Source organism: Strix aluco, chromosome 3 (assembly GCF_031877795.1).
Source record: "Strix aluco isolate bStrAlu1 chromosome 3, bStrAlu1.hap1, whole genome shotgun sequence".
Classification (NCBI taxonomy): Eukaryota; Metazoa; Chordata; class Aves; order Strigiformes; family Strigidae; genus Strix; species Strix aluco.
The window spans coordinates 53,718,607-53,744,114 of NC_133933.1; the positions used below are offsets into that span (position 1 = coordinate 53,718,607).

The 25,508-nt window shown below is 44.9% G+C and overlaps 1 protein-coding gene across 1 annotated transcript in view; it reads left to right on the forward strand.

Annotated features, from left to right (window-relative positions):
- The first annotated feature begins 15,416 nt into the window (after positions 1–15,416).
- Positions 15,417–25,508, forward strand: part of PDE10A (phosphodiesterase 10A) — a 382,004-nt gene continuing 371,912 nt past the window's right edge. The window contains exon 1 of the mRNA XM_074818613.1: positions 15,417–15,880. Coding sequence (XP_074674714.1) covers positions 15,790–15,880 — 91 coding nt within the window. The 5' untranslated portion in view covers positions 15,417–15,789. The remainder of the gene's footprint in view (positions 15,881–25,508) is intronic.

A 25,508-nucleotide genomic window follows, 5' to 3' on the forward strand; every position in this document is an offset into this window, starting at 1 on the left:
AAGGGAAACCTTACCTAAGAGTAGGCTAATCTGTGTTCACTGTTCACTAATTATCAGGGTCCCATGTGTTCCAGAGTTAGAAGGACCATTAGGATAACCATCTGACTTCCCAAATAGCGGGGCCTAGAGAATCTCAACTAGAAACTTTGGCAACAAGATTAACATCTCTAGGAAGGTATCCAACCAGTCTTGAGTTAAAGACTCCAGAGTGAATTGTGTCCTGGGGAGGCAGTTACAATGGTTAATTTTGAAACACAGAAGATTTTGTTTAGCTTCATCTTTCAGATACTGGATCCCAGTCTGACTCTTTAATATGTGTTATACTGCTTATTGTTTATAGTTAATTTTTTAAATTGGTGTCACATGGAACTGAATCTGAAAGACTTACAGAAGCCTGTTACCTCAAGATGGTTCTCTTTCAACATATGCATTTATAAACTGAAACAAAACAAAACAAATTGAGTGTTGTTTGAGGCCTGTTAGGCTGTTTTTAAAAATCTGTGTTAACTGGCATTGATCATGTTACTCTCTCATGTTACTGTGTTATTTTACATAGTTACCACATCCTAAAATGTTACTGTTGTGCCAGCTGAGTTATAGTAACCAGGTGCAGGTGCTCATAATGAATGGCAAATGAGAAGGATACTGGCTATGTTGGCCAGCAATGAGAAAGAGGTAAGATAAATCCAGTTATTTTCCATTTGTTGTAGTCTCTATCCATTCACATGACAACTGTGACAACTTCGGTGGCACATAATTGATGACCCTGTGTCTGCTCTTTTGCTCTTCCACAGTTTTGCCTAGGATCAGTGCCAAGCTGAATGACCAATGGGTACATCCTGTTTATTTTTTTATTATTTTTTTAAAAAATATTGGCTCTACAGTAGCTCTTTTCCAGTAATCTGGAACTTCCAATTGACTTTCCATTGACTTCAGTGCATGTTGGATCAGATCTTAAAATGAACATCTGGTTGCAAACTCATTATCCAAGGCCTAACAAGACAGCCTCCGTGAAACAAATACCTTCAGACTTTTTGCTTTGATACTCTTTGAATGTCTTACTATAAAAATTTGGTGGTCTTGAACTGTAATGCAGTGGCTCTAATAGCAATGTCAGCGTGGCATTGACAATGTGCTCACCTGCTGTTCTCTGATCCTGTTATTTCCTCTTCAGAAGTACAGCTCAACATATTTCTGGCTATGCTGCCCAATACACAGGATTTACAGCTCAGCTGAGCTAATGTTGGTATTGGAAGGTTACCTTCTTAATTTCTCCCATTCCCTTTCCATTTAGTCAAGAAATTGTGCTGCATTTTTCTAAAGTGATTCCAGGGTCTCGGTAGGTGTTAGGAGTAGAGTTCCCCTGCTCTCCCACAGCCAACAGGTTAGCAGCAGGCATTGGAACCATCATTTTTATGTAACTGTTGAGTCCTCTTTTAGAACTTGGAAGGGATCTAAGTGGTATTTTAGGCTTTGAGGGTTCATTTCATCTGCAGAGGAGGTATTTAGTTTTCTATAATTCCAAATAAGTGGGAGTAAACCTTAGTTATACATGTTTGTATTATCATAAACACACAGGCATATAAAATCAGGGAAAGTAAAACCTGACCCACTTCATCTATCCTCTTTTAATTTGCTTCCAGTAGTTTACATAAGCAGGAAAATACATGAGGACACAAGGGGAAAATAGGCTTCTAAAGAGGTTGGATTATTCTGGGGGAAAAAAAAAAAATTAAAAAAAATCCCAATGCACGTTAAGAAAGGCAAATTTGATAGTTCATTTAGCAAAGACATCAGTGCCTGCAGACACAGAATTTTTACAGCTCTGCTGGATTCCACCCTTTCAAAGTTTTTGTTGTTGTTGAAAACATAAATTTATAAATGTTATTCCTGTCCTTTTTTGGACTTTATTTAATCAGTTTATATTCAGATTATCTAGATCCCTCCTGGTGTGGATTTTTCTGACTAGCAGTGCATTTATAGTTAAACAAGTGAGGCATTTGGACTGTAGTCATTTTGATTTATAGCAGCAGGAACAAAGCGAGAGAGTACAGACGTCAGTGCTGCTGCTGCTGATCTGGCAACAGAGACTTCCTAATGTACAAATTACGTCTTTCACCACACAATTCCCTCTCTACCCTAACTAGAGACAGGGAAGCATGCCTATTTAATGCAGTGCGTGCAATCTATACAAAGGTGTATGTACAGTACTGAGTGGCTATTATATCACTCAGTTTAGGCATACAGTTTATAGATGCTTTCTACATTTTAAAATTAATTTTCCATAATGGCAAATATGCAGTAATTCAGTTTTCTTGCCTCTTCTAGACAGAACAGTTAAGTGTGAGTTAAAGCCAGTTGTGGAGGTGGCTGTGGTGCTTTACCTATACCTGTCCACAAGAAACTGTAGTGAAACTATTAATTCATTGTCTATAGACCACCAAAACACCACAGCGTTTTGTCCACATCTGGCCCTGGAGGCCTTTGAATAACTACCCCATGGGTGAAAGACTCCATATGTTCACACTCAGCTCCCTGCACCATTGAATGGAAGGACTGTTTTGATAATTAATATTGAATATGGGTAGTGGAACAAAGCAAGACTCCAGAGGAGATCTTCTCTCAGTGGTGGCATTTCAGATTCCAGGGCTGAATGTAACTGTCTAAACCTACTTCTGTATGTAAAGATCCTGCCAGTTTTCATTTTCCAATGGCATGAAGTATTCCACTAACCAAAAACCAGACTCGACTCAGTTGGATAAAACAAAATCTTCTGGCAGTCATCACACCCAGGGACCAGGCATCACACAGCTCTGGTTAATAGGTAGCTGCATTTCATTAGTGGCTAGAGTGATTCCTGTGCATATAGCACCATAGTCTGTATATCTGCTAAGCCTTTAAAGAACTTTGAGATGAAAATAGCTCAATGCAAAATAATGGTCTCAATTTAGCACTGCAATCTGCAGCCAAAGACTTGGAGCAACTCCCAAGGCAGAGCAAAGATTGACTTGTTTCAAACCTGCTTCTCCAAAGGCAGATCCAGTGAGTGCAGTGCTGCACTCTGTGCAAAGGCAGGGAGCTACCCCCCAGCCCGTGAGGCGGGCACCACTCCCCTCGGCCATGCTGACATGGAAGAGTGACTGTTTCTGCACAGACAGCAGACCGCTTCCCGCTCCATGGACATTGTTTCGCCTTCAGTGTTGTATGGCATACGCTGGCAATGGCTACCCTTGTTCTCACAAGGTCAGCTTTTAATGTGGGGAAATAAACAGTAAAGTTTCCCTTATTAATATGTACTAGTGCATGCTATTTGTCCTGTCTCCCATTTACCATGCTTGGCTACTGAGAGCTGTGTTATTCATAACATGGAAAACACGCACAAATGAATCCTGAGTTTGGCTTTGCCACACTGAAATTAAATAGTAAAAAAATTTATAAGAAAGCGCACGCAGTCACCGTGGCAGAAAGTAAATGACTGCAGGTGAAGACAGGCCATTTGCCATCCCTGGGACTCTGCAGAAGCCTTTCCGAATGCCCGCCTTTCTTTCCTCGCATGTCCTGTGAGTAGGGCAGATTGCTGAACTGCTCACATGCTTGAATCTTACCTGGTACAGCGAACCTGGGCCCGCTCAGTTCTCTGTCCTGCGTGGCTTTGTGGCCTATCTGTTAAATGGGTATTTATCGAGGAGAATTGCCACTGATACATATAGTAAAATATAGTTAAACAAAAACGTAATGTAAATAGAGTTTAAAGCATAAACTGGGTATTAAAATGGGTAAGCGTATTCCTGTTGTTGTAAGGATCCCTATTGCTATCCAGCATTGTTTTTATGATACCGGGTTTATGTTTCCCTTTTTTTGTGTGTAAAAAAGCAAATAACAATAAGTTTCAAATGCATAGTGAAGCTCTTGCTGTGCACAATTTATTTGGTTGTTAGATTCCTTTTTCTCTTCAGAAATCTAGTTTGTGGTCTAATGGCTTGCCCTTTTAAAATATTTTTTTCCTTGTATTTTGAAGCAAAATGGTTATTCAAAGTAGTTGGCGCTATAGAACTGAACTGTTTCTGAGACTGTTGCTTTTTGCATCAACAGAAAAAAAGAGAGTTTCTGCCATACACTTGTTAGTATACCCTGAGCTGGAGGGGAGCAGGGGTAGGTGCAGCTGGGAGGATGTAAAAATGACTGTGCCTCATACCCCTGGGGCTTGGACGGCACCAGGCTCCTTTGCAGTCTAAATTAATACAGTCTTTAGGCTGCTCTAATTTATCCAGCCAATCCCTGACCTCGAAGGACCTTTCTCTGCTGGGGAGGTGCCTGGAGGTGGAAGCCAGTTTCGGGTTCCTTGCATGGCGGCAGCAGGGAGGTGCGGGACGTGCTCCAGCTGCTCAGCGTCACCAAGGATTCCTGTATGGGAGGGCAGCGTGCGCCGGCAGCACCAGCCGGGCTCGCAGCGGCTTGGCACGGCTGCAGTTAAGATGAATGGAAACGGGGCTGGGTTTGGCCAGAGCATGGCTGCACGCTCTGCCAGCCCAACCCAGTGACGCCTGAATTCACTGATTCCCCTTGACTTTGATAGGACCAGGATATCATCCTCTCTGCCGAGCTAAGCGCAGATATGTTCTGAAGTAGGGCAAGGCCTGACCCCACAAAAATCCGGGGAGCTTTGCCATCGGATTCTCCAGAGGAAAAGAAAAGGGGTAGTAGGAGACAGTCTGGAAGAAAATGTAAATAAATGTGTTTTGGGTTTAACTGTGCCCTCAAGTCTTCTGTCTGACCTTGATGAGCAGGAGAGGAACACAGATGGGAGGATGGGGTTATGCGTGCAACTGAGGACATGCACACAGCAACCATTTTATAAACCATTACTCTTTAGAGCCCAGGACTTGATGAATAATCGGGTGGAGGGAGGGGGGGACAGTGGGAAGAGGAGAAATAACGGTGGGTGTGCAGATAATGCAAAAATGCTGAACAAGTAAGCTATTAAAAATAATAAAAAAAAAGTTGCTTTTCTGGGAGAGAGGGAAATCCGTTATAATATAGTAAGCTGAGAGTGTGCTGGGGACGGCCTCCTGCTTCCAGCCTCCCCCAGCGCTGCAGTGACAGGGAGGGTGAGGGTGGGGGTGGGGGGTGGTCGGTGAGAAGACCCACGTCCCCCCGTGTGACACGGGAAATAAATACATGAAATAGTAATTGTTCATTAAAATTATTATTTTAAAAAAAATAAAAAAGGGGGGGAAGGATAGAACCCCCCCACAGAAAGGAACCGTTAACTGTAAACGTGCCAACGGCACCCGCCAGCCGGCCCGATTTATAAGGGACATCATTAAAAAAAAAAAAAAAAAAATCCCATTAAGGCGTCTCATTGAGGGGGAAAAAAAAAGCAACAAAAAAAAACCCCAACAAACGGGAGAAAGGAGGAGGCGGGTGGGGGTGGGGAGCGCAGAGCCCCGGTGCGTGTCACTGAGGCAGCATTGACGCAGGCAGCGCTGACGGCAGCAACCGCCGCGCCGGGGACGGCGAGAGCCTGAATGGGAGCGGCGGGCGCGCGCGCGGGGGGGGGGGCGGGGGGGAGCCGCGCGAGCGCGCGAGCTCACTCCCCCCCCCCCCCCCCCCCCCCCCCGCGCCTTCCCGCCTCGCGCGCGTGCGGGGGCGGTTCTCGCAGGCGTCGCTGCGACGCTGATCGTTGTGCCGGGCACGGAGCGGCGGGGGCGGGGGGGAGAAGGTGCGTGTGGAGGGGAAGGAGCGCGCCCCCAGGGCCAGGCTGTGTCCCCCCGCCCTGCCTGGCGCCTCGGCGGGGCGGGGCACCTCAGGGCTCGGCGAGGGGAGCGGGATTTTTGCCCCCCCCCCATCCGCCAAGGGGCTGTGTCCTTCCCGCCTAGCCCCGGGGTGAGGGCGGTGTGTGGCCCTGTGGGTTCACGGGTTACCTCAGGATAAGCCTTCACGGACCTGAACGGCGGAGGCTGGCCGCTGTGGGTAGGCAGCGCCGATTTTCTGGTAGTTACCGCTTTACAATTTAGGAAGCGGAGGCTGGCGGACGCTTCTGAAACCCGCCTGCTCGTCCCTTCAGTTTGTTTTTCGAGGCTGGTAGAAAGTTTGGGGACGGTGGCCTTTGGGGAGGAGAAATTAATCTTTCCTGCAAATTTCTCAAGGCTTTTTCCATACAGTCTAAGATGCAAAAGAAAACGATTATAGTATTGCTGGTAATACAAACAAACGCTTAGGGTTTGCTTGTCTTTGCAACTGACTTTTTTTTCTCCGTTAAGAAAATACAACTTGAATCCCATTCCCAGGCTTTTCTCTGCAACTACAACATAATCATTTGTCTTCAGGACCGGAAGACTTTTCATAGAACTGTGAAAGGTGGCAACACAACATTTTTTTGCTGTGCTTCCCTGCCTTTGGTGTTCCAACTGCTGTTAAGCAACCCTGAAAATATCTCCTTGTCGGCGTGACTGATGTTGTGCTGTTCCCAAACACTACTTATAAAGGACCTCACATTTTGGGGTCATCAGTCTGGTAACTTCTAGCCCTGTACTGACTGCAAGCTTTTTATCAAAAGGACAGTACAGGAAAGAGTTTTTCTCCTCTGTCAAGCAGGATGATTTCTGAAGGGAAGCAAAAATGTAATGCACAGGCCCTGACTGAAAAATCAGAGGTCAGTATAGCAGCAGAACCTGTGGAATGAAACTGAAAAGAAGGCTGCTGGTGGCTGTGTCCTAGCAGGTGTTAAACCCTATAGTATGTTATATTTTCTTCAAGCAGGCAGGACATACATAGGAGCACACATGAGCTCATGGCATCTAATTGTACTCTCACATCCATCCAAATGTATAGATTAACACTGGTGGAAGAGGAGAATCGTTTCTTTTGTCCTCTCTGCTCTCCCCAGAGAGGTCTCTGTTCTGTGTTCTAGGTCTCATCCTACCAAACTTGCGAAAGCAAAGCTTCTGCAAGACAAATTCTGCCCTTGAAGAAATGAGGTTTGCTGAAAAGGTTTTCACGGAGTTTTCAAATCAGAAGGGCTATCTGGAACACTGCTGAGGCTTATGACTGAGTGCTGGTGTTTGTCGCTGTTCCTGCCTTACGTTTTCACTTTTACACAGATACAATAGTGAAGCAATGCAAAATGCACTAGTATTAACAGTTCTTTCAGAAACATATAGTTTACTTGGATGGTCACACAAAAAGAAGTGAAGGCATAACATTTTGATTTGGTAAAAAAACCACAACAAACGACCACAAACAAACAAACAAACAAAACCAACACAAAAACCACCCCAAAACCCAGTGCGTTTAGAAAAGCCTGAATCTGTTCCCATAAGTTCAGTGGTGAAAATGCAAGTAAAAAGAATTTACAGAGCGGAATTACAGGTTCAGGTGGGTGGGGACCTCAGCAGGTGTCCAGTCCAAACTCCTGCTCAAAGCAGAGTCAGCTGAGAGATCAGACCAGGTTGCTCAGCTCAGCCCTCTCCTCTCATGCACAGTAGTTTTTGGCACATCTAGCAGAGCTGTCACTGGTGGTAGGTTTGAATGGTAGGACCCAGATTCTTCCTTCTCTCGCTTACATTGGATTTGTACATTCTGGGAGTGGGTGCAGTTACTCCTGCTCTGTACTAGTACAAGGGAGAGCAGAAACCAGTACTGTTGAATCAAAATGAAAAACTCTTTGTGTATGGTTACTGAATTGCATTTTAAAGACTATAAATATTTTGTTTTAACTACTCCTTTAAAGTTATGGTGTATTTTGACAGTATCCTACACTTACTGTGTATTTTTTCTTTTTTTCTTTCTGTTAGCAGATATATTCAGATGGAAATGCCAACAAATATTCTCTGAGAGCCAAAATCATAAGGGTATATGATTTGCTGTAGAGTAGAATTCACAACAGGAGTGGAATATGTTTCTGACAGAACTTGATTTTGTTCTGGGTTCCTTAAATAAAGGGTTAAAAATAATTGGAAATATAGAGTGGAGCATATCTTGCAGAAACATGCAGTTAGAATTGATTTTTTTCTCCTTCTTCCACAGAAAATTGTGAAGAAACAAAAAACCTATAGGCTGGACTCTGTGGCAGAGGTTTAATAGGTAACTCCTGTGAGCCACTGGGATGGTTGAGGAGATGTAGCTTGAAAGCAGAATGAGAGCTAAAAGAACAGTAAGTGGAAATTGTGTGTTTCTCCAATACTGGAATTACTTATTTAGACTAAAATATTGCCCCCCCAATATAATTTCAGATGAAGGTTTTTTACTGAAAACCAAGGAGAACCTGATTGCTTATGCTTATTCCTATAAAAATTATACATAATCAAACATGCATTTTTTTACCCAGGTGAATTTGAGAGGGTTTTACCCCTCACTACTCCAAAACATTGCAGTACAAGAGACACCAAGCCAGGCTGTGTGTGGCAAAACATGCGGAGGCCAGAGAATGTGGGGAAGGCAGAGCAGCTAAACCATCTTGATCCTCCCCAGGCGCAACAGCTTCTCAGGTAGAGCGGCCCCAGTTCAGCCCCGCAGGCCTGGGTTGTCTGGCTCCGCCACAGGGCTCTTCCCTGGCCCAACTCTCAGCCTGCTGCTGCGCTGCCGGGAGCGGGCAACTGAGCCCTGCGCTGGTGGCACTCCCCAAAGGGCAGCTCCCTTCCCACCACTGACTCTGCCAGCAACCCCCAGGGGCCTAGTGTGGGCCTCCCTGTCTTGCCGTAGAGACTTTGGTCTGTAAAGGAGGCTACAAGGAAGAGGGCTACAGAAGTAAATAAATCAAATCAATAAATAAAAAAAGACGGGTCTTGGATCTTTGGAAGAAAGTGTCATGGAAAATGGCAGGAACAAAGCCCAGAGTGGCAGTGTTTGAGGATGAGAGACCTTTGGAGGCTGTTGTCTTCTATTCCAGCCCTTTTGTTACCTAAGGTACCACAGATTATTTTTCAAGTATACAGCGTTTCACATACCCCCATCATAGAAACTCTCAGTACTGACCTTCTAATGCTGGGCTAGAGTCTAAGAAACCTAGAAACTTGTGAGCAGAGTGTCTTTTACAAAACATAACATAGTTACAAGTTTCATCGCATTGATGCCATAGACACTGACAAGGCAGGTGCATGCTTTCTCAGCTGGGTAGTGGACGGTGGATTTGACCTCCCAGGAGTAAAGGAGTTGTGAAATTACTGCCATCCGAATAGAAGAGGAGAGGAATGAACTGGAGCAGAGACAGGGTAGGGGAGGAAAAGTGCTGGAGAATCAGAGCTGCTGCCACTTGGAGATGGGGAAAGTTTCTGTACTCCCCTCCCCATCCTAAGCAGTAGTTGCTGCCTGAACACTTCCGTCCTCAACAGAGAGGTATGTGAAAATCCAATCAGCAAATTCACAGTTCTAAAAATTGGTAAAGGCCCAAATAAGCCACCCTATTTTTACAATTAAAAATGTTACTACACAATGATAGCTAAGGTTTATAAGGAGACATGGATCAGGACTTGGTGCTCGTATGTGTTGAACAAATATGAGGTGTCTGCAGAAGTAGGAAGGAGAAGTGGGCAAAACAACTTTATTCTGGAAGGTGAGAACACCCAGTTCCCTCTAACTTAACAGAGCAAATTCAGCAAGGCCTCTCTAGGTTACTGTACTGATCTTCATCTGTTCTGTGAAAATACAAAGACGATGTTGTGAAGTTAGAGTATGCATTCCACACTGAAAGAACAATATTTAAAAAAAATAGAGACATGGCTTTGTACCTTGAAACTGAGTTAGTACCACCTTCTTTGTAGTGCTGAGTTTCATATTAAACTTTTAAGTGCACCTTTCATCCCCCTCCTTTGAATTGTTAAGTTACGAGATCAAAAAGGTGGTCATTTTTGTAGCATACGAAATTGGGAACTGTGTCAGTGCTCTGAGTTTTTTTGTGTTATGTGTCAACTTGTACCATATGTAATGTCGGTCCAGTGGGGCTACTTGATCATTATTACTACTGCAAATTAGCTTGGGGGGGTGGAAAAAGGACAGATATGGTGGTAAGTTCTGGGTTTTGTTTTTAAATTGGGAAGGTGTGTGAAGCAAAAGAGTGTGTGTGAGAGAGAAATTTCAGTTCTAAACCTGCACTAAACTCTCATCGTGGCCTTGCTCAAATCACTCAGTGGAGGACACTGTGATTTTCAGTCCTATCAAATAGTATCTTACCGTGCAAGAATTTCCACTGAAAGAAGTGGAACTAGCCAGGGATTAAGGCAGTAATCAATGTGAATAAAGATGATAGAATGGATTCTTCACCCCTCTGCTGCTGCTTCCCAATTTATAAAATGAGGATAATAAAATTTGCCAACTGTTCTGGGTGTTGTAAGGATACATTAGCTCATGCTAGCAAATAACTTTGAAGACAAAACCAAATGCTATACAGATGCTAAGGATTCTGTCAAGATGCACGGGAGTGTATCTGCAGTTCAGGGACACATACCAGAAAAACGGCTTTGAGTGGGGAGACGGCTTTTGCAAGAATTAGGCTTTAATGATACAGATGTCTACAATATCTGAAACGGTGTGTTATAAGTCACCTCATAAAGACATACAAAGAAAAAAATTACAAACTGCTTCAGAAAAGTGATAGTATGGCACTGCATGAAAGAGAATTGATTCTCTCTTTTTGCTGTTCATTAAGTATTGGTTACGTATCGCTGGGTCAAATAGCTCTGAACTGAGTCAGCCGTGTGAGAGAAAAGTAAGAGAAAGCAAACTTGCAATATAAGACCTCTCTCGGTCTTACGGCTGTTGCATTTGGTTATTTGCTCTGTCTGTGCAGTGTGTATTGTACAGAGGTGGGTTTGTCTTAACCAATGCTATTTCTATCTCCTCTGAACTTTTAATTTTATATCCCTTTAAAATATGCTGCATTCAGACTGACTAGTCACTGTAAACCGCCGTGAATGGTCCTTTGTGAACATGATTGACAGGCTAGGCTGGTAATGCTTTAAAAAATAAAGCAAAAAGTAAAGTGTTTGCAAACCGAGCTATATTTATTGAAGGTCTTTTGCCTGATGATTTCAGTTATTGACTCATGTGAGGCAAATACCCAGTCCAACTCCATAAGCCTGAAAACACTTCAAGTCTATCTCCGAGTACAACTGTGTTTAGCAGGGCCTTAACTCCAGGCCCCGAGGCCTACTTCTAGAATCCCAAAGTGAGGGATCACGGAACACGATGTAAGGATTCCTATTTACCTTCACAAGTTTTAGATCAGAACCTTCTTCTCTTGCAATGAAAAGACTTTGTATTTGATATACTAAATGCCGCTTGCTTACGTTTGGTGACATACGGCCACCAAAAGAAAACTGTTCATGTAATCCCATCCAGAAGAAGTTACCAAAGTCACTGAAAGCATTTAAATGAGGAATAGCATAGAAACTAGTTACTTTTCAGAGCATTAAAAAGGAACTAATAGCAGAGCTCTCATGTACCATATTAGACCTTTTTTCCTTGAGGACTACCTGAGGGATAGCTAATCACAGTGCCAGGCAGAGATGGAAGGCAGCACTCATCTGGAGGTGGGAGTGAGAAGTACTAGAATTCCTACATAAAAAAAAAGATTGGTAAATAATGGTGATACACCAAGAAACCCCAAACACTGGTAACGTATTTCAGACTGGTACTATCCCCACCCCAAAAACTTTTTCTTTGCTTTTGTCCTCTAGGCCGTATCCAGTCAACCATCAACATGCCATCTTCTCCCCTTCTTCCATTTCTGAGACTGTCCCCACGTGATTTGAAGTGCAGAATCACTTCTAGACTGTGAGTACAGAAAGTCAGTATTGATATGGAACATGGAAACTGGTACTGCCTTCTATTTTTTCCTTCTTCCTTCTCTCCTGTTGTACATGTCAGAGTTCAACTATGGAGAAGGTAACTCCTTGACGTGGTCCAAATCTTGTATGTAGTGGGAAGAAATTTTAAAAAGAGTCCTTAGGAGTAACCAGATGGAAAGCTTTCCTTTGGCAACATCCAACAGGGAGGATGGAATAAAATCCCAAAGGGAGTTAGGCTTAAAGTCTGGCGTGGTACAGCCTCAGAGATGATTGTTTATGGAATTATCCCGTTCACCCCATATCCTCCCCCCAGGAGATGATCTATTCTGTATTTCCATCCCTGATTTCCATGATACTGTAATAAAAACATGATCTGTCAGCATGGTAATAATTTAGTGGAAACTCTTGATCTTGATGGGAACTTCCTAAAACGCAGATGTGGGATAATGCAATGTCTTATATTGTGATAGATATATTGTGACTTCTGTGTGCTGAATGGGGGGAAAAATACATTTAGAAATGTAGTACTTAAAATGAAATACAACGCGGCATAGGATTGCCCCTAAAGCTTGACACATATATCCAGTTCTGGTCTCTAAATTTTTTAGGGTATCTCTCTGAAGGAAAGGGATGTGCTACTAGGTCCCGAAAAAATCCACAAATCATTCACAAAAATAAACACCTTGCTGAATCAGACTGTGTAAGAAAGCAAGCATCCTCTGCTGATGATTTGAAAATCTCCTCCTTCATTACGCAGCCAAATCTTACCAAAGCCCTGTGTGGGAGATTATTGTAACAGATATATCAAAGGCCATCATGAACGCCAAATTTAACATCCATGTGAGCAAGAGTCTTTATTCCTCCTCTCCCTGCTTGGCACTCCTGGTCGCCGTCTTTCCCTTCTCGCCAAGATAAACTTTGAAAAGAGGAAACACCCGGCACCTTGTGAGTGCTTCCAGCAGACAGCGAACCTGATTCGGGCTTGCAGTGATACCACTTACATCACCAGTATCTAAAATTGTTCCAGCCAAAGAACTGGCTTAATGGTTTGGGCAAGTAGCCACGTTCCGTCTGCGGTCGCCTGGGGGCCGAACACGCCGTGCCCCGGCCTGGCAGGGCGCAGGGGGGAAAATCTGGGCGCTAAGCGTGGGGCTGGGGATGAAGAGAGAGGGCAGAAAGCTGCACTCACGGGGAGCCTCAAAAAGCGGACCCGGCCACGCAAGCCGGTCAGCCCCCCGCGTGGCTCGACGACACAGCGAGGGCCCCCGGGGGGGCCGGGACTCCCGAGGGCCTCCCCCGCCGCCGCCCGTGTCGCCCCCGGCCCCCTCTCCGGCGGCGGGCAAGGCGCGGAGAAAGGGGCTGCTGGGTTTTCTCCCCGCCCGGCTGCGGCCCAGCCTGGAGTCACCGCAGCGGCAGCGCGGACACGCGTGGGCCGGAGCAGCCGGGAGAGGCGCTGCCCTCCCCCGCGGCGGGGCCGGGCGCGCTGCCCGCACCGGGAGCGCGGCGCGGTGCCGGCGAGCGCGGTGCCGCCCGGGAACCGCCTAGGGGGGCGGCGCGGCTCCGCAGCACCGGGCTGTCCTTTGGAGGTCGGCGGCTACGGGAGGGGCGGGGGGCAGCCCCCCCGGCGCCCGCAGGGATCGGCAGCCCCGAGGTGCGGCCTCCCCCCCCGCCGCCCCCGCGCCCGGCACCCCCCCCACCCCCCTTTCTCCCACCGCCGCTCGGGAGCGCGGCGGCGGTCCCCATATGCGGTCGGAAGCGTGGCAGCGGGAGTGTGACCCCACAGGGAAAGGAGCCGGCTGCTTCGCATCGGCTTTTTTTTTTCCCCTCTTTTCTTTGTGACCACCTTCCAGTGCTAAAAAAAAAGAAAAAATAAAAAATCGTTGCAGCCTATACACCCAGAAATTGCTACTTAAGAAGATCTAGCGTGTATGGCTATGATCTGGTGCATGGCTCATACACCAGAAACACTTCAGCATGTACCCGAGCCTAAATATATTTGGAAAGATGGGGGGAGGGCACTTTTACTCGGCTTTCATCAATGCCTGCTTGAAGAGAGACAGAAATAATTAAGGGGAAAAAAAAAAAAATCCCTCCCCTCCCCCCACCCGAGCAATCATAATACATTGAAATTTCCCAAAGTCTAGTCAGCTGCAAAAAATAAATGTTTCTGGAGCTAGAGGATCATGTTGCAGAAGCGTGTGACTGCAAGACCTAGATTCCTTTCCCTGCTCCCCCGTCTCTTTCCTTAGGTGTTTTTTAGCGTTATTATTTGTTTTGGGAGGGGAAAAACCATCTTCGCTTCGGTCTCTTGCTAGAGGTCCAGACTGCTTACGTCTGAGCGCCCCTTATCATTTCAGTGAATGGCAATTGCAGCCTTGGTGCTGTTATAGCAATGAAGCTACAGACGTCATTGCCTCCTGTTGGACGTGAGATGTGTCCAAGCATCAGCCCCTTCTGCTTAAGAAAAACTCTTTAACTTCCACGCAGCCGACAGGCAGGCTTTTCTAAGATCCTGTGGACCCAACACTGTATTGAGAGAGTTCTTTTTCTTTATATATACATATGCACACACACAGGTGTGCATGTGTATGTGTGTACGTATGTATATAGAGAGCCAGAAATAGATAAATTAAAGCTGCAGCTATATTGCAAGCTCCTCTAAATTCCTGCTCGTCAGAGTAGCTCTCCGCATCGTTTTGTTAAATACAGCCCGGCGGGAAAGCCATCATCAATCAATTTCGGGTAACAAGGAAGACTTGTTGAACACCTTGTTCTCCAGACCCGGGGAAGATGCTGGGCTGCTGGAGCGTGGAAGAGCCAGGACTGTGCCCTGAACTTCACCCACTTGGCAGCCGCTATTCCTAAACCATTTCCCCTCTCCTCCCCTGCCTCTTTGCCTCCCGGACTGAGAATCTGCTCTTTAAAGTTGATCTGAAGGGGAAAGCAGAGACGAGCTTGTGCATAGTTTGGAGGGTAAGTTGTGTCCTCGTCCCCCCCCCCCGCCAATAAATACCGCCTGAAATCCACCAGGAAAGGGGGCAGGGGGGCAGGTGGCCGGGTGGGAGGGAGGGGGGCGCGACGGGACTCCCCGGGGGAGCGGCACATCTTGCACCCAGGACTGAAAGGGTTACAGAGGGAGAGAGAGAAAAAAGACCGACCGACCGACCGACCGACTGACCGCGGGGGTACCGACTTCACAGCGGAGTTTGCGAGGTGCGAGTTATTCGTGAATATTCCCCGGCGGCTGCGGAGCCCCGCCGCGCCCGCAGGTGCCGGGCGGGGTGACCGCAGTCCCCGCCGAGCCCCCCCGGGGCCCGCGCCGCGCCCCTGCCCGGCCCCGGCAGCCTCCGGGGAGCCGAGGATCCCCGGCTCCCAGAGCACATGACCCCTGCAGGGAATTTAGCCTCCCTGCACCTGCAGGCTCTTGTCATCCCTCCTCCTCTGCTCCTGGTTTTCTTTTTAATCCTCTCATCCTCCCCCTCTCTGCTCTCCACCCCCCATCCATTCAGCTTTTACCTTTTTTTTTTTTTTTTTCCCCTTTTCTTTTTTTAACCAGAAGGAATCCCAACAGGGGAAAATAATATCAATCAGGTTCCTCCTTCCTCCCTCCCTCCCTCCCTCCCCCCAATAAAAAAAAAAAACAAACCACCACCACCCGCTAATATTTGGAAAAAACGACGGAGGACTATTGGCTCTGTCTTTAATTTTCACTCACACACTCAGATGAACGAGCAAGGAAGGGGGAGACCTCAACAGCCCCTTTAGACGTGGGGCTGAATTGATGGGATTGTGATTTGTAGGATTTCTCCACTTAGTCCCTGCCTCCTACTTGCTCTCCAGCCACTCCAAAGTCTCTTCCCCTCTCTTTAAGCAGCGATTTCTTTCAATCTCTCTCTCTCCCTCCCTGTGTCTCTCTCCCTCACACTCTCCCTCTCTCTCCACATACACTCATCTCCCCGGAGAGAGAGAGAGAGGAGAAACTCAACTCCCCAACACCGACCAGATGTCGAAGAAACGCAAAGCCCTGGAGGGCGGCGGAGCCCGGCTCCCCCCCGAGGACCCCAGAGCCCGCTTTGGGGCCGGCGAGGAGCAAGGTAGGGCGGGGGAGGCCTGCAGGTGGCCGGGCGGTGGGCAGCCGGGAGCCCACCGCAGGGGCGCGTCAGCCTGGCTGGCCTCCCGCAGCCCCCCGCCACTGACACCGGGGTGACTTTGGCGTTTAGGCCAGGCTGCTCCCACCACCGGGCTCGAAACTGCAGGGCTGTTCCCAGCGCACCGACACTGAACTTCTGAGAGGGGGAGGGCTAAGGGGGGCAAGGGGAAGGGGAGAGGTGTGGGAGGGTGGCTGAGGGGGGCGGCGGGTCTGCCGAGCGGTCCAGGCTCCCTTCCCTGCTGCAGTTTGTCACTGGCATGGGCATAGCCACGCTGCCTCATTGATTTGTAGCTCGTGTAAATCTCTGTTTGCAGGGCGCTCCTTGCTTGGGTAGTGAATGAGCTATAGGCACCTAATACATACATCGTGGTTTTGCGTGGGTCCAGTTTCTTTCAGCAAGCCCCCGTCCCTGGTACGATTTCGGTTGCGTCACATTGAGGCTTCAAATGCTGCACTTGCAGCGCACTGTGCATCCAGCTAAAGTTGGTTTTTCCCCAGCCTTGGTGCTTTGCTGTAATTTTCAAGCTCCAAGTATTTGTGGTGAAAACTGCTCTGTACTTTTTGACAAGATAATATCAATGTAGCAGCCGAGTGGTGTAAAATCAGCTATGCACACAAGTGTGAGGGAGTTCTGCAGCCGAATTTCTTCTTGTTGTTCAGCCAGCCCAGGGGGTTCCTTTGCTTTGTGTTTATTTTAACTAAGTGGGCCCAGATGAACCAAGCTGAGCTACAGGGCTCTGGGCTTGTGGCTGTAATGCAGAAAGGAGAGGAAAATACCGGTTGGATTCAGAGCAGTGTTTCAGGCTGTTCTGAATGGCTCTGGAGGCTACGCTGGGAGATGGTGGGTGTGTGGTGGGTTCAGATGATGCTGTGAAAATGTCTCTGTGCGTGCTCGAATTCAGAAATGCGGTGCTTTTGCCTGGGCAGGTGTACACAGAGCAGAGAGGGATGGAATGAGTGTGTTCTCCAACATGGAGTCCGTGGCCCTTTTTGTAAAGGATGTGAAGGATCATAATGTCACAAGTCACCCAGATCATGAAATTCACTCGCCACCATGGATGTTTTTGCTTTTTGCAAGGAAATGTCTCCAGCACAGTGGCTGGTGTGCTCTTCTGGTTTCATTAGACAGGAGCACTGGTTTTGGGTTTATGTGGTTGTTGGTTTTAAATTGCTTGGCTCTCCCACAAGAAAATAAGATCCATGTTCATATTTTCTTATAATTTCTCTGCCTAAGACCAAGCTGGACATGGGAGGGATGTTTTCAGACCCTGTGAATGACTTTATTTGCATGACAGCATTCAATGTTTTTGCAGTGTGGAATTTTGCTGTTACTAACCTGGAAAATCTTACCTCTTTGTCAGCAATGGAGGAGGTTAAACACAGAAAGGGCATTCAGCATAGACCTGAAAGTTGGCTATAGATTACATGTAATTTTAATTTAAATGTGTGCCAGTAGTGGGTGTAGGAGCACCTTACACATTATTGTCATGCAGTGATGTGTGCTTGGTTGTTTTTTTAATTTTTTTTTTTTTAACTCCACAATAGTATTTCCTATAACACTTCTGGTTATGTAACAAGAAACAGAAAACAAAATACTTTAAAACAGGATTGTTTTTTCTCGATTTCAGTGTGTACAAAACAAATGAAATGGAAAATAAAAAAATACTTAATAAAGCATTGATGTGTATTTAAAGAGAGTAAATAAGGTATCATTTTCCTCGTAAGGGGACACGAGGTATTTTGTAAATCAAACAAGGTATTTTGTAAATCAGACCTGTGCTTGCACCCAGGTAATCCAGGTTTCTGTCATCGTTGACACAGTAAATGACAAAATTAAATTAAAAATGTAGTTTTATTTCTGAGTTCAAATTTATTTTTGTGAACTTTTATGCTGTTTATTTTCTCCCCCCTATTTTACAGGAAGGAATGTAGCTTGTTAATTACATTGTCTGTGACTATGTAACTGTAGAAACCATTAAGTGCAATGTATCTCAATGTTGTAGGGAGTGTATTTTTGTGTGAGATGGTGGATGTGAAGCTTTCTTAAGGTATGAGATGTGCAGGTAATTTTTTGGGATTAATCTGAAGTATTTCCCTATGAAGCACTGTGCTCTTACAGCAGGTTTATTACCTCTGTGGAGAAGGCATACTTGCTAGTTTGGAGGGAGAGTGTGTAATATTTGCCCAGAAGTATGGAAAAGCCATGTAACTCCTGGGTTTTAGCGTTAAAACGTGTGTGCATTGGGAGCAGAGAGGCGGGGAAGGGGAAATGGGCATTAGTAAACGAAGGGAAGAAAAATAGAGAGCTCAGATTTCTGGAGGCTGCCAAATCCTGTGTTCCTGCAGAAGTCGAATGCAGAAGCCCTGCTGTCCTCAGCTAACGAGGTGACTTCTTTCGGTGACAGAAGTGCAAGTGCGTGAGAGCCTGGATCGAGGTCTGCCATCTTAGGTCTCTGTGTCACCTGGTCAGCTGAGGGCATGTGTTGCTAACAGATGAATCTCAGACCCTTTTGAGGGTCTGCACTTCTCTTTTAGATCTTAAGAGAGTGCAGACAAATTCTTAGCTGCTCCAGACTCTGTTGGATATTTGGCCAACTGAAGTGTGCGCTTGCGGAGTTTCATTCAGCTCTTGTTTATCCTCACTTGGCAAAGCTGTGGGTGGACAGACACTATGTAGGCCACGATACAGATTTTTCAAACTTCCCTGGTGTGGTTTTGTTTTTACTCTCTTTCAAAGTATTTTACGAAGGTCTCTGTAATCCATATTGTACCCTTGCCTTTTATTATGGGGTCCGATGCTATATGTTTCAAGCCTCATTGGTGTAGAGAGGAGATAAAGGGATGAGAGTACTCAGCATCTCCCACCTTCTCAGCAGTGAGAGCCTGAACCCGTCTGTCTAATTCAAGGCACTTCACTGCTTCGCCTTATTAAAAGGTGAGCTCCTAAGGCTCATTCCCATAATTTGTGGATACACAGTGGCATTGCTGGGGGCAATTCAGATTTTATGTGAGCTGAATTGCCTCTTGGAGGTGCCCCTTTCTTTCCATTGACTGCACGGAGCCTAGGGTGACTACGTTGGTTTACTTGTACCAGTCTAATGGCAGGAACTCCAGAAAAGCTGATAGGGTCTTAGCAGAGAAACCAGATATGGTCATTCAGTGTGATACCCAGCATGGAGAAGGTGGGATTTGTCTGTTGAAATGCAGCTCTCTGGACTCTCTTTCTAGTCAGGAAGCAGAACACTTCTAGGCAGCAATTCATCTCTTCCTGAAGTGGAAGTCTACATTCAGTCAGCAGAGTCAGATCTGAGAAGTGCTGTTTCTGCCAACTGAATACAAACATCTAGCATGGATGTAGACAACTGTATTTCAGCAGATGACTCCTGCCTTTTGACCAGATCTTTCAGGCTTCAGTGCAAGTCAAATGGCAAAGGTATTTTTCAGCTGCAGTTGAAGCAGAGGTCTTCCCTTCTGGTGATAAACCTTTTGCTCAAAATCATAGCACAAAAAAATTGAAGAAGGATCCTTTTTTTCTGTGAATCACTGTTTTCTATGAATGTGTTGAAAGCCAGTGTGGAAGATGTAAAAATGGAGGGTGTTGGTTTAAAAACAAACAAATAAAATGTGGATGCTTCTCTGGACCAAATGTAACATGATGTTGTGCCTAAATTATTCAGTAATGCTGCTTACAATTATCCAGCAGATCCTGGATATAGTGTAATACAGTATTTTGGAAATTTTCAAGCAGAGATTTTTTGATCATGATAGATTCAGGGAAGGAAGAGTCTCTAAGTTCTCATTGGGCTGCTCTTTCTCTATTTGGATTGCATATGAAGATAAATAAATGCATTTCTTCTTCCACTTCCCCTGTGGTCCAGTTGTTCAGAGTGCTGAATGGTCTCCATTGTCACAAATGTGAGTGATAGTTGAGAGTTTTCTGCATTTTACAAAATTGGTCTCTAAAGAGAGAACTGTTGCAAAACTCTTTCAGAGGCAAAGTTGAACTCCTATCTGCCCAAGAGTAACTTTTTTAAGACATGATTACTTTCTTTGAATTCAATGGGACTGGCCACATGCATAAAAGTTAATCATCTGCATAAGGAAGTGTTTGCAGGATTTTGAGAGTCTTAGTTATTATTAACCAAAGCCCTCTTGAGGGTCACTTCTACATAAAGGATATTTCCCTAGTAATTACTAGGGGGAGTAGTTTATACTAAACTATTCTCTCTAATACTAGATGACTTGTGTGAGTGCTTAGCATTCATGTTTGTCTTGAACTTTGGTATTAAGTTATTGATTATTATTATATCTTAATGTGGGCTCATCAGGCACAGGAAATCAAGTTCTGTCCTGTTATTCAAGTCTTAGTGATGTAATGGAAATCAGAATTGAACCCAACTTCTGAATTACAGTTTTCCCCCCATACTCGGTCTTCATCAATACAATTAAGTTACAGTCTTTACTCCATTTATTGTTTTATCATGCAAGTGACTACTGGGATTCCTTTAAGCTCTACACACTGTTGTTGTTTGTCACGTTTCTCTGATGCAGGTGGAAAAGCAAAGCAGTTCTTTCCTTGTGTGTGCAATTTGAGGCTTCAGTTTCTTCCGTACTTGTGTCCGTCTTCTATGTCCTGACCATTCTGTTCTTTTCACTTAGCTTCTGATCTCTGACACGAGCAAGCCCCTTCTGTCTCTGGATCCCACTCTGGAAGATCTGACTACTTGGAGTTAAGGTGTTTAGTGAGAGAGGCTTATGCATTTGTGAGAGCATGGGAAAGAGAAGGGAATTACTGTACAGCTTGGGTTTTGTGCTGATACTGTAATAGCAGTGAAAAAAGTGATCCTTTTGACTTCGTTTGGAGGAAAAAGTTTGCATCACCAAAAAAAGAAATGCAGCAACAGCTTTTTGAGGGCTTTGTTAATGGAAAAGAAACCGTGCTTTCCAAAGCTGATTAACTCAATGGTTACTGATAGTTTCTTATGTTAGATTTTAATTTTTGATCTCTTTCTCCTGCGACAGTCAAGGATCTGCCTTCCAGATGCTGTGAACGGTAGATGGGGTCTAACTTTTGTTTCACAGGATCAAATTCAACATGCTGAAAAGGAAGACAGTTTTACCAACCCACTTCATTGTATGTGAAGCTGCAAACTGAGAATGCTGGAAAGATGTGAAGCTAAGGAGAATTCAAAATGTTTGGGAAGAGAGAGGGGGGGTCAAGTTATATATGCTGTGAAATAGTGTTGTAAGTGCTCCCTGGAAAAAAAAAAATCTACCTCGGGTGTTGTTGCTGACTTGCCTTTCTATCCACTGTATCCATCTTGTAAAGACTGTTGAGAAGCTTTTCGGTTCCCATTTGTTTCAGAAAGGTATGTTAGTGTGTGCCTAGGTATAAGTTTATGAGCCTTGTTTGAAGTAAAATACAAAGGCTAACGCTTGAGCGTTTTGCTGAGTCGGTGTTTCCATATAGGAGAGGACTTTTCTGTCCAGCAATGCAGTACTGCCTAATACAGCTTGGTCTTGAGCTGCTGCTAGCAAGACATGATGAGGTCACTGTCTGCATTCTAGGGGGAAAAAAGCTATCCCAACTGACGTCATGAGGCAGAGCCATAGGGAAAGGAGTGGTATTTTAAGTACTTGACAAAGTTGCTTTGGTTGGAAAGTGTGACTTCGGGTGAATTACTGACTTGGTCTATAAATAAATTTATCCAAATATTTTAAAAAATGGAGATGACTTTTTAATTATTTGTGGGCACTTAGATATTTCAGCTATGCTGGTCATGTAGTGTGTATGGTAATGCTATAAAAATGCCTAGTGAGTCAGGAATTGAAATTTCAGCGAAAAGCAGTGGAGAAGTCTCCTGAGTGACTTTTAAAAATGGGACTTTGGTTAAATAACCAGCCTTTCCAGGAAAAGCATCTCTTGAAGCTTTGTGATAATTATTTGAGACTGCTTTGGGCTCCGTGAAGTGGTAGGATAGTTACCGTGATGATGGTGCTGTAGCCCCATTTCCATCTGGCTGTGAGTATAAGATGTTAGTCCTCTCAGCTGGCCTCAGTCTGTAGATGGTGATACTCCAGCGTACCAGTAAGTGTTAACTCAGGGTAGCATCTGTTGTCAAATGGAGTCAAGTTGTGCAGCTGGCTGCGTCCACACCTGGTGGTCGCTGTCTCCCTACCTAGAGAGTGAATGGGGAGAGAGCGGCTCTGAAAAAGATTTTCAATGGAAACGCCCTCCTGACTGCACAATGAGCCCGAGTGGCCTCCCAGAGCAGACTAGGACTTGTCTTTGGAGAGCCTGGCTCTCACCTGGCCTCAGGTGCTCCCCTGACTTGTAGAGGTGCTGCCTGGTTAATGGAGACCCTGGCCTGACAGAGAAGAAAGGCTCTTGATTTAGGATGCCTTCTAAAACTTTCTGAAAAAGCTAAATAGGGAGGACAGCCGTAAAGGTGAGAGGATTACAAAGGAAGTGAAATTGAAAATGTGAAAACTTTGCAGGTGTCCTTTAATTTCTGGTAGAATGCAAATCTGTGTGAATCTCCTGGGTTTACTAATAGTGTATTTTATTGTTTCTGTTTGTTTTCCTTAGTCACTCTCCTCTTTCTGTAAATACATAAATAAACGAAGCTGCTTCTCTATCCCTGGTCAGCCAAGGAATGTGTATCTACCCTTACTATGAAATGTGTAAGGGAGAATCTGGTCTCCCTGTTATGGTGTCCACATTCACCTGATCACACAGTGTTGGCAGGAGGCTGTGTTATTGATACCACCTTGCCATGGTTTCTGAACATACCTGAGTGCAGTGCTTCTATATGGGAAAGGAGGAGAGTTGCACAAGCCAAGTGACATGAAAATGCAGATATATTTATTTTTTAAAGGCATTGTGTTGTTAATATTTAAAACCAGAGACTGTAATAACCTTTAACGAAGCACTTGTTTATTAATAAAGTTGCTTTGCGTTTTCACACTGTGGCCTTAAAGTTTTTGTACTATTTGGGCGTAATCCTGTTTTTAAGTTACTAGTGATAATGCAGAAACCTTGGCAACTCAGTGAGCAACAGTTGTGACTTTATGCTGGAGGAGGAGAAGAGGGGTGCTGTCTGGGTTTGATGGGCTAGAATACAGTCAGTTTACGTGTTTATCACTTCAGTCACAGTGTGATGCCTAATAATGTTGACATTTAAGGTGTGCCCACACGTTGGGCAATTGAGTTTGTGTTCCTAAGCTCATTCTTAGTATATCTGCTAACATGTGGAATGAGCAGCTGTATTTCGGGTGTCAAGCTGTATTAAAGCCATCCACACTGTGTTTTAGTTGAGTACCATATCTCAGCTGAAGGGCAGTTGATAGTAGATGGATTCTTACATTGTTTTTCAGTTAGTGTTGAGCCCAGACATAATACAGAAAAATTAAAAATGAAAACCAGTACAATACAGATCAGAGGTGGCATTGTCATACATGACAGCAATATGAAATGATAATTATACCAAATGAGAGAGGAAACAAAGATAATCCTCAGACTGTACTTGGAAAGCACTGATAGATGTCCAGCCTTCAAGGGAAGGCTTAAGTTTAGAGATGAAGGTAGAAAAATGACAGAGCGAATATGTCGAGGCACCTGGAGAAGGCAACTTCTGCATGAACATAGGCTAAATGTCAGAATGCTGTCTTCAACAATACCCCTTTTTCATAACATTTTTTATGAAATTGTCTTAATCTTTATGTAGCTGTTAGGTTAGCATAATGAATTAATACCTATGCAAGATAAGCATATTGATTGTTCTGTGCTCTTTGTGACCTTGCCCATGGAAAGTCTGATTTATTTTTTGCTTTTAGTCTTTATTCACCTGCATTATTTTTCTGTCATATTTCCTTTAGCATGGATACAGCCAAGATGGCCTTATGCTGTCTATTATTCAGGCTTTGCAGATGTGCTCTGTATATTGTTAATCACTTTCTAATGTTATGTTTTGTAACTAAGGCTTGCAAATGAATAAGATCAGATGGTAGGTCTTTGTTTTAACTGCCCATGCAAGTTCTCCAGCTGTCTTTGGGAAAAAATTAAATAAGTGACAGGTGGTTTCAACTTTGTGTGACCTTGCCAGAAATGGGACTAGGCGCACTCACACCTAGAAGCTGTCAAGAAACAACTAAGTGGCCTTCCTCCTGCTTTTCAGCTGTTTTTTGCCATCTATATAAGATTGCATGAGTGCTTCTAGTCTCTTGCAAGGACAAACCAAAAACAGGCTCACAGAGTCACATCGTGGCTTGTCTGGGCAGTGGTAACTAACAGTTGAATGTGCCTCCAGGGCGTGAAGAGTGTCCTCAGTTGTGTGGAGGGAGCTGCAGGCGGTTTTGTCTGGTCTGCCATGCTTCCTCAGCATAAGGAAGGCTTGGCTTCTTATGAAGCTCAGTACCTTCTTGGAAACGCAAGAAACGTGCAGGCCAGTTTTTGCATTGGTTAACTCCAGGCCCTTGCCTTCAGTGTTTTGGGGATGTTGGTGGATTTTTTGTTTTATTTTGTTCTCTTTACAGTATGTGAAGAACTGCAGCAGTTTCTTGCAATGGAACTTCTGATCCCAGGAGACAGTGCTGTGGCCCATGTAGGGTTCTGAGGCAAATCATGTGGATTGCATTGGCTTCTGGTCACGGTACCTGAAACAGGCTATTTCTTAAGAGCCAGGTACTTTTCTGCAGAAGGTCCTATTTGAACGTTGGTCATTAGTGTACTGCTTGTCCTTTAACTTACATAACCTGTTAGTTTCAGACTGTATATGCTTACCTTAGCATGAGGATGTGGTGAAAATAGTTGGTATTTCAGTGCTGTATGCAAGAACCACATGCTGAGATTTAGGCAGGAAGTTGAAGGTGCACATGAGACACAAGCATTTGACTAGATGAAATGCCTACAGTTGGCACATCAACAATGGTAGCATACAGCTCTACAGATTTAAAACTCCACGGGAAGACAACTGTGACTTAGCCACACACCTTCCTCTGCCACATCTGGGGGAGTGAGAGACCCACTGCAGTTAGTCTGCATAGGTAGGGAGAAAGCAGCAGGTAGTCATCTTGTCCTCTCTACTCCATGAAATACAAAGCCACAGTCCTGACTGGTGGTAGCTAGTACTTGCAAAGATACCTAAATGTACACGCCTGCTAATGCTGCACATGCAGCTTTGGAAAGGATTTTAATGAAGATGTGAAGCTGCTAAATCCAAGGAATGAATGGATTATTGCTGGGAAGAGACCGATGTAGTTATATGTATACACATATATGCTGTATAAAACATTTTTATTGGGTTTTGAAGGGTCAAAGCATCTAGCTAATCCTTTATCTAGGCCTTTTCAGCTAATGATGCAAGTGGCTTCTGGTATGCAGCTGCTCACAGGATGCTCTTGACAGATGCCATTCATTCTGGACTGCAGCCTGGGTCTTGGGTGTTCCTGTGATTTTCCTCAGTAGGACTATGTCTTCTTGCCTTCTTGTATTGCTCCCAGGTAAAAGGAGAGTAATTAGGAATAGGCTGTGCCCCACTGGTTTTTAAAGGCAGAAGATGTGTGACACTTAA